The sequence below is a fragment of the Mixophyes fleayi genome, chromosome 3, assembly GCF_038048845.1.
Source record: "Mixophyes fleayi isolate aMixFle1 chromosome 3, aMixFle1.hap1, whole genome shotgun sequence".
NCBI classification, from domain to species: Eukaryota; Metazoa; Chordata; class Amphibia; order Anura; family Limnodynastidae; genus Mixophyes; species Mixophyes fleayi.
This window is the reverse complement of record NC_134404.1, coordinates 104,278,462-104,293,998: the sequence shown is the minus strand read 5'-3', so window position 1 is coordinate 104,293,998 and position 15,537 is coordinate 104,278,462. Positions and strand designations below refer to the sequence as shown.

Here is a 15,537-nt window from a genome sequence, read left to right as displayed (position 1 = left end):
ACCAAAGCAGCTGTCATTCATACATTAAGGGGCATATTCAATTGAAGGCGGGATCGCCGAAAATCCCGCGCTCGAAAAATATTACCGTTAATACGGTAATAATTTCAGCTCGCAGCTCCCTGAGCAACATTTATAAATATGTATGATCTATCAACCCTAGCCCGCAACATAGATTCTACCAGTTCCTGTATGGTCTACTCAGTCTCTAAATGAAGTTTGGGGTATATGAGTAAACATAATAGATAAGGTAAAGAAGTATGTTATAAAAATGGAGGGGAGTATTGTAAGAATACCTAGTAGAGGCTGGGCTGCCATACACCATACACATGGACAGCTGGTGAGCAGGTGTTCGGGCCACATGTAACCCTCAAGGAGTCGCGTGCAGCCCTCCTGAGCAGTACGACTTCTCCGCTTTGGATTTCTAACTGGTCATTCTGAGTCTGTGCACATAGTCTGTATAATAGATTAATCTGTGATCGGATGGGAATGTCCTCTCCCCAGCATGTCTAGTCCACTGTAGCTTAATCTACTGCTTCAGCTGTGTGACCCTTACATGCTACTGCACGTATATCACAATTTCATCTGCAACTTTATCACAAAGGTATTGTGGAGTCCTCTAGTGGCTCCAAGGGCTCCTGAAATATATAAATTTATCCACCACCAATCCAGGGCCAAAGACAACCTTACCCTTAAAGTAAACTGAACTCATTTCTAGGTATTCCTATATGGTAATGTGATCATTGCTACATTAGTTATAGTGATTGTAAATGATACATATGATGGTACACATTCTAATCACTGCAGACGTTTTGTGGTGTCTTATAAATATTACATAATAATAATAATAATAATAATAATAGGTAATTGCATCAGTGATGCTGAACTCTGGAGTCCTGGCACAGGGATGGATACTCAATTGACTGGTCATGGAACTGTGGTATGGGGTTATATGTATAAACTGGCATCACGGGCTATATATATATGATATGTTTTGTCATATTATGCATGATAATTAGAGATGAGCGCACTCGGATTTTGTGAATCCGAGCCCACCTGAACCTTTCCGATCCGAGTCGGATCCGAGACAGATCCGGGTATTGGCGCCAAATGAAAACTTGAAACCGAGGCTCTGAGTCATAATCCCGCTGTCGGATCTCGCGATACTCGGATCCTATAAATTCCCCGCTAGTCGCCGCCATCTTCACTCGGGCATTGATCAGGGTAGAGGGAGGGTGTGTTAGGTGGTCCTCTGTCCTGGTAGATCTCGTGCTGTGCTGTTTAGTTCTGTGCTGTGCAGTGCTGTGTTGTGCTGTGCTGTGTTCTGCAGTATCAGTCCAGTGGTGCTGTGTGCTGTGCTCTGTCAATTTTGAGTTCAGTGGTGCTGCTGGGTCCTGTGCTGTGTCCTGTTCAGTCTAGTGGTGCTGTGTCCTGTGCTCTGTGCTTCTAAGGGCATAGTTATTTCCCCATTATTCCAAAGTGTTTAAAAAATTAAAAAAAAGTTATAAAAAAAAAATACAATTTTTTTTTTAATTACAACAAAATTTGCAAAACCAATCCTGCAGTATAAGTCCATTGGTACTGTCTGCAATATTACCAGGTTCACACATTCTGCAGTATCTTGTGCTACATATAATGGAGACCAAAAATTTGGAGGATAAAGTAGGGAAAGATCCAGACCCACTTCCTCCTAATGCTGAAGCTGCTGCCACTAGTCATGACATAGACGATGAAATGCCATCAACGTCGTCTTCCAAGGCCGATGCCCAATCTCCTAGTACAGGGCATGTAAAATCCAAAAAGCCCAAGTTCTCAAAAAAAAGCAAAAAGAGAAACTTAAAATCATCTGAGGAGAAACGTAAAGTTGGCAATATGCCATTTACGACACGTAGTGGCAAGGAACGGCTTAGGCCCTGGCCCGTGTTCATGACTAGTGGTCCATCTTCACCCAAGGATCTTAGCCCTCCTCCTCCTCCCCCCCCTACAAAAAATTGAAGAGAGTTATGCTGTCAGCAACAAAACAGCAAACAACTCTGCCTTCTAAAGAGAAATTATCACAAATCCCCAAGGCGAGTCCAAGGGTGTTGGTGGTTGTCAAGCCTGACCTTCCCATCACTGTACGGGAAGAGGTGGCTCGGGAGGAGGCTATTGATGATGTAGCTGGCGCTGTGGAGGAACTTGATGATGAGGATGGTGATGTGGTTATTGTAAATGAGGCACCAGGGGGGGAAACAGCTGATGTCCATGGGATGAAAAAGCCCATCGTCATGCCTGGTCAGAAGACCAAAAAATGCACCTCTTCGGTCTGGAGTTATTTTTATCCAAATCTGGACAACCAATGTATGGCCATATGTAGCTTATGTAAAGCTCAAATAAGCAGGGGTAAGGATCTTGCCCACCTAGGGACATCCTCCCTTATACGTCACTTGAATAACCTTCATAGTTCAGTGGTTAGTTCAGGAACTGGGGCTAGGACCGTCATCGGTACAGGGACACCTAAATCCCGTGGTCCAGTTGGATACACACCAGCAACACCCTCCTCGTCAACTTCCTCCACGATCTCCATCAGATTGAGTCCTGCAGCCCAAGTCAGCAGCCAGACTGAGTCCTCTCCAATACGGGATTCATCCGAGGAATCCTGCAGCGGTACGCCTACTACTGCCACTGCTGCTGTTGCTGCTGTTAGTCGGTCATCTTCCCAAAGGGGAAGTCGTAAGACCGCTAAGTCTTTCACAAAACAATTGACCGTCCAACAGTCGTTTGCCATGACCACAAAATACGATAGTAGTCACTCTACTCGGCTGTAACTGCAATGTTGGTGTTAGACGTGCGCCCGGTGTCCGCCATCAGTGGAGTGGGATTTAGAGGGTTGATGGAGGTATTGTGTCCCCGGTACCAAATCCCCTCGAGATTCCACTTCACTAGGCAGGCGATACCAAAAATGTACAGAGAAGTACGATCAAGTGTCCTCAGTGCTCTGAAAAATGCGGTTGTACCCACTGTCCACTTAACCACGGACATGTGGACAAGTGGTTCTGGGCAAACAAAGGACTATATGACTGTGACAGCCCACTGGGTAGATGCATCGCCTTCCGCAGCAACAGCAACAGCTGCATCAGTAGCAGCATCTACAAAATGTCTGCTCGTGCAAAGGCAGGCAACATTGTATATTACAGGCTTTAATAAGAGGCACAACGCTGACAACATATTAGAGAAACTGAGGGAAATTATCTCCCAGTGGCTTACCCCACTTAGACTCTCATGGGGATTTGTGGTGTCAGACAATGCCAGTAACATTGTGTGGGCATTAAATATGGGCAATTTCCAGCACGTCCCATGTTTTGCCCACACCATTAATTTGGTGGTGCAGCATTACCTCAAGAGTGACGGGGGTGTGCAGGAGATGCTTGCGGTGGCGCGCAAAATTGCTGGACACTTTCGGCATTCAGCCAGTGCCTATCGCAGACTAGAGGCACATCAAAAAAGCATGAACCTGCCCTGCCATCACCTCAAACAAGAGGTTGTGACGCGCTGGAACTCCACTCTCTATATGCTGCAGAGGATGGAGGAGCAGCAAAAGGCCATTCAGGCCTACACAGCCACCTACGACATAGGCAAAGGAGTGGGGATGCGCCTGAGTCAAACGCAGTGGAGACTGATTTCCGTGTTGTGCAAGGTTCTCCAGCCGTTTGAACTTGCCACACGAGAAGTCAGTTCCGACACTGCCAGCTTGAGTCAGGTCATTCCCCTGATCAGGCTGTTGCAGAAGCAGCTGGAGAAAGTGAGGGAGGAGCTGGTAAAGCATTGCGATCCAACAAAGCATGTAGCTCTTGTGGATGAAGCCCTTCGTACGCTTTGCCAGGATCCGAGGGTGGTCACTCTTTTAAAGTCAGAGGAATACATTCTGGCCACCGTGCTCGATCCTCGGTTTAAAGCGTATGTTGTGTCTCTGTTTCCGGCGGACACAAGTCTACAGTGGTGCAAAGACCTTCTGGTCAGGAGATTGTCCTCTGAAGAGGACCGTGACATGCCAACAGCTCCACCCTCATTTTCTTCCACATCTATGGCTGCGAGGAAAAAGCTCAGTTTTCCTAAAAGAGCCGCTGGCGGGGATGCTGATAACATCTGGTCCGGGCTGAAGGACCTGCCAACCATTGCAGACATGTCTACTGTCGCTGCATTGGATGCTGTCACAATTGAAAAAATGGTGGAGGATTATTTTGCTGACACCATCCAAATAGACATGTCAGACAGTCCATATTGTTACTGGCAGGAAAAAAAGGCAGTTTGGAAGCCCCTGTACAAACTGGCTCTATTTTACCTGAGTTGTCCCCCCTCCAGTGTGTACTCGGAAAGAGTTTTTAGTGCAGCGGGGAACCTGGTCAGTGAGCGGCGAAGGAGGTTGCTTCCTCACAACATTGAAAAAATGATGTTTATAAAAATGGATAATCAATTCCTCAATGAAGTACAGCACTGCCCTCCAGATAGTACAGAGGGACCTGTGGTTGTGGAGTCCAGCGGGGACGAATTGATAATGTGTGAGGAGGAGGAAGTACACACTGTAGGGGGAGAGGAATCAGAGGTTAAGGATGAGGACGACATCTTTCCTCAGTAGAGCCTGTTTAGTTTGTACAGGGAGAGATGAATTGTTATTTTGGTGTGGGGGCCCAAACAAACCAATCATTTCAGCCACAGTTGTTTGGTAGGCCCTGTCGCTGAAATGATTGGTTTGTTAAAGTGTGCATGTCCTATTTTAACAACATAAGGGTGGGTGGGAGGGCCCAAGGACAATTCCATCTTGCAACTATTTTTTTGACATTATGTGACCATTCAACAGTCGTTTGCCATGTTCAAAAAGTAAAACAAAATGTCAACAAATTACAAAAATTTAATCAAAAGTTAAATGCCCTGTCATTATTTAAAACAAGAGGGTTTGACGTGCTAGAATTAGTGTAGTGTTAATATGTTATAAACACTACACTTGGAACTTGGAGGAGGTATTGTGGGCCAGGTATCAAATTTAGTACCGGGGCCACCCCACTACACAGCCCAGAATTTTCTTTTGGGAAATTCAGACCCGTGGAGGGTTTTTTATTAATTATATTGTGGTGACCACTCCTCTACGCAGTCCAGATACATTTATTGGTGCGAATCATACAAGTTCAGGGTTTTTAAATTATATTGTGGTGACCACTCCTCTACGCAGTCCAGATACATTTATTGGTGCGACTGCGAATCATACAAGTTCAGGGTTTTTAAATTATATTGTGGTGACCCACTCCTCTACGCAGTCCAGATACATTTATTGGTGCGAATCATACAAGTTCAGGGTTTTTAAATTATATTGTGGTGACCCACTCCTCTACGCAGTCCAGATACATTTATTGGTGCGACTGCGAATCATACAAGTTCAGGGTTTTTAAATTATATTGTGGTGACCACTCCTCTACGCAGTCCAGGTACATTTTTTGGTGCGATTAAGACCAGTTGATGGTTTTCTTATTATATTGTGGGGACCACTCCACTACGCAGTCCAGAAAGATACCTCGTTGCAACGTTTTGGACTAATAACTATATTGTGAGGTGTTCAGAATACACGGTAAATTAGTGGAAATGCTTGTTATTGAATGTTATTGAGGTTAATAATAGCGTAGGAGTGAAAATAAGCCCAAAAACTTGATTTTTGAACTTTTTATGCTTTTTTCAAAAAAAATCCGAATCCAAAACCTTTCGGCAGGTATTTTGCGAAACAAATCCGAACCCAAAACACGAGACACCAAAAGTCGCCGGTGCACATCCCTAATGATAATTATTTAGTCCTTCACTGTACTATGTTGTTTTTTGTCAAGCCACATTGCAATGCTTTTTACATTAGCTTTGCTAGTTGTGACTAAAGGATTGCAATGAAATAATTTTTAAAGTTGATATGTCTGAAACTATTTGATATAAAATATTGGTAAACCGGCACACATGATGTTTCGTAGTAAATTATACTTATTTCACACACTGTAGCATGAAGAGCACAGTTGTATTTCTCTGAAACCATGCAATTTTCAGGTGTGTGTTAGTGTATATGACTGGGCCAAAGCTGACTTCTCTTCCATGATTCAGGGCAATTCTCCAGGCAGATATAAATGAAACTGTCTTTCTGGATGTATGAAGTCTACAAAAAGTTAATCAAATTTGTTACAAAAACAAATTGTAACAGCATTGACAGAATTCTCAGACTGCTGCTATAGCAACTGCATCTTATTTCTTATACATCATATACTCTATACCCCAGGCATCACTGTGATGTGCTTCTGGTCTAGATGCAGCTATTATGATTAGCATGTACAAGGTGTGCCTGACATTTCTGGTGAGCTAGCTGCAGCTATATATTCTGCCATACGCAGTATGATTTCAGTAAAAGAATTGTACAGACAGTTGATAAGATTAATGGCTACATGCATTGCGTAGGGACACGAGATGACGCAAAACAACAACGCACATAATAACACAATGACATTTATTTAATTTCTCTGTAATAACAAAAATGTAGTTTGTATAGCATTTGATAGGTGATGGAAGTGACTACACTCAAGACCTTTGCTAGACCCATTTTAAAAAACACTTGGTTTTTATTTTAAATGTTTTCAATTGATTTGTAGCAATTTCCTTGTGATATTTAAACTGTTGTGTGAGGTTGAAAAGTATAGATATATTAAACAGAAAAGTCATCTTTTATTAAGTTCTCTTGTTACCTTATATCATGTGGCATGCACAGCCAGGGCAATTATGAATATGTTGGCTGGGTTTACAGGGCTGGAGCCCAGGACTTTCGAGAGCCTAACAATTCTCCTGATTACTTCTAAACTGAATCCTTATATCTTGTAGTTTTGGAGTTGTGAGAACATATATGACAGAGTCTGGGACACCAGGCCCCAGGTCACTATGGTATCCACATGTACAAATAGATACACATATGTAACATCCCCTTGAGCGATAGAGCGATAGAGGGACTCCCCCTGTGATGGGTCGGTATGTTTGATATCCACGAGAAGTGTTTGGAATGACTGGTGGATAACTCATCGGGAGCTGGAGAGCTTGGTCTTAAGGCTGGGTACACACTACAGAATATTTCTTCCAATGCAATATCAGTAATGATTTTATCAACAACTGCGTCCTGATCAGCCAATTCCTGTGTACACACTATACACGTTTTACAAGATTTACCTTCAGATCCCTGCTCTTCATCTGTCATAACCATCGGCTGAATATATTGTGACTCTGTAAACTCTGTGCATTCTGCCTATACTGCTGGTTGTCACGGGCACTAGGAGTCTTTACCCAGGGATCACCAGATGATAAGCTTACCAGAGGAGTATAGATGGTAATATGGTACTCTGGTAGCGGGGTGATCACGGAACAGGAGACAGCAGATGATAGAGATGCTCAGGAAAGTCTATGACTAGCAGCACTGGTAATATATATGTAGTAATACACGAGGAACTGAATGGACAAGGACACGTGAGGGTAGTCAGTGGTCTGCGGTAGCAAGTTGTACCACTGCTATAGTGAGGAGGAATGTCCAACAGAAACGAGGAGGTGATGAGAGTCATCGGTCTGCGTTTAGCAAGTTGTACCACTGTCTGGGTGAAGGAATGGAATCCAGGTGAAGGTATCCGGGGAGTCAGTGGTCTGCGTTAGCAAGTTGTACCACTGCTATGTGAGAGGACACTGGAACAGGTGACACAGGAAACAGGAATCAGTGGTCTGCCTCTAGCAAGTTGTACCACTGAAAATATATGTGAGGAGGAGCACGGGGAGAGACTGCAATACAGAGGATACACGGGCACCTTGAACTTGATCCACAATGACATGCACAATATAGTAATGACGAACAGCACTGCAATAATATAAAGTCACAGAAACTATCCGGGCAAAAGATAACACAGTCAATGATGGCAAAAGTCTCAGCGGATAGTAAGCTCCAGAGGAGAACAACTCAGTCCAGCAAGATATGCAATACACCAGCACAGTCAATGAGAAGTATGCATACCGTGGTTCAGGAGCAGGCTGTCAGACAGGAGTGCAGAGATACCTGAACGGCTGGAGGCCGGCAGGATGCGAAGTCCCTGGAGGGTGAAGCGGTAATCAAGTAGGTGCAGCGCACAGGTAGGTAGACCAGCAGGGATAGCACAAATACTCAGGAAGCAGTAGTATGTAGAACTGGACTCCTGGAGGACCCTGAAGAGTAGCGATGGTCTAGACGAGATGAAAGCAGTGAGGCGCAGATCCGATGCAGACTGGTGAGTAGACACCAGCAGGAACACTGAGAAGCACGGAGAGCGGATCAGCTGCTGCAGACACGAGCGGAACCGAGGAGTAGCAGCCAGCAGGACTCTGCAGGCACACGGAGGTAGCGGATAGAAATCAGCAGGTGCAGCCACGATGAAACACGGGAGAGTAGAGCTGAGCTGGAACTGTTGAGCACGGAGAGCAGCGGATAGGAATCAGCTGTTGCAGTCTCGAGGAAACACAGGAGAGTTGAGATGAGCTGAAGACTGTAGCGCACGGAGGCAGCGGATAGGAATCAGCTAAACAGTCACGATGAAACACAGGAGTGTTGAAGTGGTCTGAAGACTGTAGTACACGGAGGCAGAGGATAGGAATCAGCTAACAGTCACGATGAAACACAGGAGTGTTGAGGTGAGCTGAAGACTGTAGTGCACGGAGGCAGCGGATAGGAATCAGCTAACAGTCACGATGAAACACAGGAGAGTTGAAGTGGTCTGAAGACTGTAGTGCACGGAGGCAGCGGATAGGAATCAGCTAACAGTCACGATGAAACACAGGAGAGTTGAAGTGGTCTGGAAACCACAGGAATCAGCAGCGCTGAATACACGAGGAAACACAGGAACGCCTTCAGAGGCTCATAGGAATGAGACTCCAAGATCAGGCAACGAGGAATGGAACTCAGGTGCTATAAATAGGGAGTGTTGCCTGATCAGCCAATTAACTAAAGGGACAGGTACTGAAGGTTTGAAAGGGCTGCGCATGCGCAGACCCTCAGGATGGTGGACGGCCACGGTTCCTAAACACACGGGAAGAAGCACTCACAGTCTGGTGAGTGACACTGGTCCTGAGTAGAAACACACTTCAGAATTTGCCTAACATCGTTCCATTATTTATAGAGATTTTTAGTCCATTTATAAAATTAAATTTTAAACTGGACGTCTTCCAAATGTTGTTTGAACCCCTTTATAAATAAGGTATAACTTTTAAAGTACATTTGACCATAGTCTATCATAGACCATCAGCTTTCTTATTCAATTTACACTTCCTGCTCATTCTTTATGGCTCCAATTTTGAAGTGGGTGAGGATAGAACAACCTGCAGCCAATCAACTCATTGGAATTTTAAAAGCAGCACAGATTATTTTTGATGATAATAAGTGTGTTGATTTTATGGACAGCAGTGTCATGAGACTGTGAGGGCTGGCTGCATTTTACAGTGGCAGTGTCATAATGTGGGGAGAGCAATGGAATGAAAGGAGCTGGAACATTGTAGCACGCAGTAGTGAAGTTGCTGTCAAATTGACACAGGAAGATTGTGGTATCAGACTCACCTTTGTGTGAAATAAAGTTCATACATCTATCTTGTTAATTTTAGGTTTGCTTTTGACATACTGCAGATGATGACATTGAATTACAGTGTCTATGTTACTGCACACACCAAATATTCATTGATTCCAAGAAAAAATAAAAAAAACTACAAAACTGACACTATTAAAGGGAAGGTATACTGAAGGCGGACAATCTCTTCTATATCATTTACATTACAGATTTGGACATATATGAAATTATACCGTATAATACAATAGAGCTGAATGTGTATGTTTATCACTGTGCCAGTCTCACAGGTTTGGTGAGACAAATACAGTAAAAAATATATATAGTATCTGAATTGCCTGCTGCTCATTTCAGTTTCATGTTTGTCCATACGTATAGTAATATATAGACGTCCTGCCGTAACTCAACATCCCACTTGAGTGCACTCTTGTAATGTTGATATTTCCCAGTTAGGTCGACCATGCAGTGTTACAATATTTACATAAATGTGTTTTGGTTTGGTAAAGATAATTTTCCTTTAAATGCCTATGCTGTGTTTGGATGTTTTATACCTTTAGCATTCAAAGCTCATTGTGGCTTAGGAGGTAATTACAGAAGTTTATTGTTTTTGGAATATAAGGTAGCTCACAGAAAAGCTTTTGATCCTTTTAATCTTTCTTCAGAAAATGTTTAAAATGAGCTATGCCTTGTTATGGTCTATTTGCCATTTATCGACATAATGTACCGGCTTAGACTGCCCTTTACATGCATTGTGTACAGGGATGTATGTGTCTTGTGTACAGGAATGTATATTCAGAGGTGGAATGTGTATTGGTATCTGCATGTAGCTTTCCACTAATGTGTACATGCAGTTGTGTAAGTGTATTGTGATCAACATACATTGCATATTGGGGTGAGTGCAGTTATATACCGAGTCACACATGCATTGTGTACTAGGACATACATACAGGTCTGTAGTGCGCTGTATATGGAGTTGTGTAAGGGGCTCTGCACATAGTTGTTATCTGGGGCCTGATTCATTAAGGATCTTAACTTAAGAAACTTCTTATTTCAGCCTCCTGGACAAAACCATGTTACAATGCAAGGGGTGCAAATTAGTATTCTGTTTTGCACATAAGTTAAATACTGACTGTTTTTTCATGTAGCACACAAATACTTGATAGATTATTTGACCACTGAAATTTTAAGTTGATATTTGTGTGCTACATGAAAAAACAGTCAGTATTTAACTTATGTGCAAAACAGAATACTAATTTGCACCCCTTGCATTGTAACATGGTTTTGTCCAGGAGACTGAAATAAGAAGTTTCTCAAGTTAAGATCCTTAATGAATCAGGCCCCTGGACTTAATGCTTTACCTATGACTTTTCCACACCAATACGTCAAATTTATGGTGTGTCTCTTTTACATTCTGTAATATTAGACTGTGAAAGGTAATATTAAATATATTTAAAACATAATATATATTTGTATTCAAACATACCGTAAGTTAACATGAACAAATATGCTATTAGCATCACAACATCTTTGTAGAAGACATCAGAAACAATAAGTAAATAAACTAAATAAAATTATATTGTAAGTGCTAAAGAAAGAAGAACATTAATGTGGTATCATGTGTCAGGGGGTAGACAAAAGTGCTGATAAGTGCAGCCACTATTGGGATTTGCAGCAGTGCTAGTGATCTAGGAGATAGCTTTTAAATTTAGATTTGAAGACAGATGGTGTCAGATTTTTACTCAGGTCAAGAAGGAGAAGTGAAGATGACACCTTGGTGTATATGAAGAGGTGATATAAGTCTTGTGAGTAAAACTTCCTTAAAATGTAATATTTATTCACAAAATCTTTCTTCAGAAAATGTACTTTAAATTACATACTAATAGCTACTTTAGCAGATGAAACCATCTGCATAACATCCTGAACACCTGTATAAATGCTTCATAATATTATAAAAATTGCCAGAAAAGGTAATACCCATGACGTAAAAGTAGCAGTATATACATAGAAACTAATTTAAAACAGCAATCCACTTAAATATTCATCCATTACATAAGTTTACATCGAACATACATTCAGAGAACATCAATATAGTCCAATATTTATAATCCAATCATCCATTTCATATGACATAATTTGTACAAATTTTATAAAAATGATCCATCTGATATTAAAACTCATTGCACACAAAATACACAGCTTATACTCAACACAGTTTTTCCTTAATGTCCCCAATTTTACCCTATGGAAGCAATTTCACCAACTGATTGTATAGATCTTTACTTATTTCCAATGTGTATTAAGCCTATAATATTCCTCTACCACCCTGTTAATCTCCCTAGGTTACTATATTACACAAGACAGCAACTCTCTGACCGCCATAGTTCTGTGACTGATCACACAGCCCACTAATTACTTTGCAACCTTTGCATTCTAGCAAGACAAATATTCAATATGATATAGCACTTACCCTTGTGTATCAAACCATTGTCCTATAGATTGTAAGCTTGCGAGCAGGACCCTCTTACCTCTCTGTCTGTATTACCCAGTATTGTTTTATTACTGTTTGTTATCAATTGTAAAGCGCTACAGAATCTGCTGGCGCTATATAAATAAATGTTGATGATGATCATCATCATCATCATCATTTATTTATATAGCGCCACTAATTCCGCAGCGCTGTACAGAGAACTCATTCACATCAGTCCCTGCCCCATTGGAGCTTACAGTTTAAATTCCCTAATATAGACACACACTCACACACATAGACATATACATACAGACAGACAGGTAGAGACTAGGGTCCATTTTTTATATCAGCCAATTATCCTACCAGTATGTTTTTGGAGTGTGGGAGGAAACGAAGCACCCGGGGGAAACGCACGCAAACACAGGGAGATGATGATGATCCTTGTAAAACTGGCGGTAGAGCAAGTTATGCACAATGTTTCAACGTCATTATATATTGTATAGTTATACATTTGATGATTCAGATTTCAAACACAGTCAAATAAGAAATTTTGACTATTGTTTTCCAACCAAAATAAGCAAAAAATGAAATGCAAAAAAAAAGTGTGGATATTTCTTAAGCGGTCGGTAATTTTTTATGGTCTTGTCATTCAGTTTCTGTGCATTGAATAATAGATAATAGTGAACAATACATGAGTGGGGAGAGTAGACTAGTAGTGTCATATTGTAAAGATGGTGTGAAGAGAGTGGGGGTGTGATGTGAAGGGGACAGCAGCTGTATCAAAGGTGGAATAGGCACAGAGTAATTAGCAATGATTGCTGACTTTTAAATGAGTGGATATTAGATACTGCAGTAAGAGCAGTATGTGGAATCAAGATTTAAAAAACTAAATATAAAGTAATTAGAGCAACACCAATTTGATTGTTCAATAGGTGGTTTCTTTAGGATGTGAATAAGCAATCAATGCATGCTGGAAATAAGGGGTATATACTAGATGAGGATGGGTAAAGATTTTTGTTGGGTTAGAAATCATCTCTGGAACAATGGAGAGAGAACAAGATGTGGTGAATGAGGGGGGGGGGGGGGCAGGAGGGGGTAGGTAGGACAGAGCAGGAAAGAAAATTATACTATCAAAAACATTATATCACAAATTTTCACTGTAATAAACATAGCTTCACAATCATACCACATATCAATATATAAAAACTCTCCACTTGACTTTCACATGTATTTTGTTAATATTTAAAGATCACCTGTCACTTACAGTGGAGTCAGCCATTTTATGGATAGAAGCTATATTCATACGTAAGAATGCAACTTGTGAAGTCTCTAAGAATTATTAAGATCACTGAGTCATTCACAGATTCTCTTAACATATATCTGTTGGCAAAAAAGGCTGGTTCCTAGTGTATTCATAATCTGTTTTCCCATGAATTTATGAGCACATGAACATAGTACAGGGCAAACCAGCACTGGAAAGGTAATCATGGTGATTGCATTACTAAGACTATTGTTTGTGGGGTATATTTACTAAACTATTGTTTTGAAAAAGAGGAGATTTTGTCTATAGCAGCCAATTAGATTATATCTTTCATTTAATTAGTACATTCTGCAAAATGACAGCTAGAATCTGATTGGTTGCTATAGGCAACATCTCTGAACAGTTCACCAAATGGCTGCATCCACTGTGCGTATGTACTGGGTGTGTTTATATATGTCAAAGTTTTTAATAATTTAAAGGGTGCTACTGTTGGGCAGACTCATCTATACACATTAAAGTGAGTGCAGCATAGGTGGACAGGGCACCTTAATACTCTCTACCACTAACAGCAATATGACATGACCCCTGTACGTGATTATATCGTCTTTTGATGAAAAACTAACCTTTAACAAACATATAACATACACTATACAAGTATTTATGGCAAATTACAGCATTGATAATATAAGAGAAGCAATATTATGTTGTTTGTCAGTATTAATACATAAAAACAATTTATAGGACATATTTTTCCGACTTTAATCTGTTATTATTTGCATGTGTGATTTGATGTATTTTCAGAATATGTGAACGCTACACTTATTTGTTACTACTAAGGAACTATGTTGTTTTGACTTTTTTCATTGTAGCAACTGCTGGAATTGATAACAAGATTTGTCTATGGAACCCCTATGTTATCTCCAAACCTACTGGAGTTCTTCAAGGCAATATGGCTAGTGTGATTACTGTCAAATTCATTGCCAGTCGCAAGCAGCTTTTTAGTTTTTCTAAAGACAAGGTATGTGTTTCACCAATCTTTTCTTAGAATAAGCCAGTAGAGTGTACAGCTATTATGGTTGGATATACTACAACACGGGCGGGGTACGAAATTCCTTTAACGAAAATGCTGACACTGATAACAGTGACAGTAAAATGTTGACATATAAAATAATGACAAGTAAGAAATATCTAACATTAGAAACAGTGAAAGGAAATAAATCCCGACAATAGAAATACCTAAATGTAAGAAATGCCAACAGTGTGATTGCTGACATTGAAAATGCTGACAATCACACTGCTGACATTAAGCGGGCAATGCAAGCAGGTCCGGCAGCTATACAGAAGCAGGCCCCGTCGGCTGTATAATGTGAATAACAGAGGAATGATAAAAAATAAAAAGCGTGGCCCCTCCTATATAAACACTATTAACCCTAGCGCTGCCAGCCTACTGCAGCCTACTGCAACTAGCACTAGGGAAACCAGTCGGGGTGGGTGGCTCTATAGCAGGGGGGCACACGTCAGGGATCCCCCTGCCATAATAACAACCAACCCCAAGCTGTTCACGACTGGGCTGAATACCCTAGAGAGTGGGGTTCACAAAAAAATTGTGCTGGGGCCATCCCCTCTAGAAATACCCAGCCCAGTGTCAGAAAGTAAGAAAACCCCATTTTAGCTTGTAGAACTACAAGTCACAGCCAGCTGGGTCTGCCATTAACCGTCTGGGTATGTCAGTGCTTGTAGAATTACTATTCCTATCTTATATCTTAGTTTTAATATAGAGTAGGCAGTATATGTGGCATTTTGTAGTGGTATAAATAAAAGAGGCACCCAGATAGAGTGGAGGGGGCACTATGACATACACATGCTATATTATCTACACTGTGACCATAATTGTTACCATGCAGTAATTCAGCATGCATCTGAACCAATTCCAAAATGCAACTATGTAATATATGTATTTGGTATGACTAACCTGACAATTTCCTTCATCTGCAAATAACACTCTGTCAAAATAAGGTTGTTATTTGATATGAAGGCAAAGTAGTGATAAAATAATGTTACTTAATGTTAATAATAAAACAAATATTAAAAGTGCTCTATATACCAAGACGAAAGCTATAACAATGCTTCACTGTTTCATATGTTTTTTTTATTGATGGCCAATGGAAATGTTCATGCTTTTAGATGATCAGGCATGT

The 15,537-nt window shown here is 41.1% G+C and overlaps 1 protein-coding gene across 1 annotated transcript in view; it reads left to right on the top strand.

Moving 5' to 3' along the window:
- WDR49 (WD repeat domain 49) overlaps positions 1-15,537 on the top strand; it is a 109,150-nt gene that overhangs the window by 20,224 nt on the left and 73,389 nt on the right. The window contains exon 6 of the mRNA XM_075200567.1: positions 14,209-14,357. Within this exon, the coding sequence (XP_075056668.1) occupies positions 14,209-14,357 (149 nt within the window). The remainder of the gene's footprint in view (positions 1-14,208; positions 14,358-15,537) is intronic.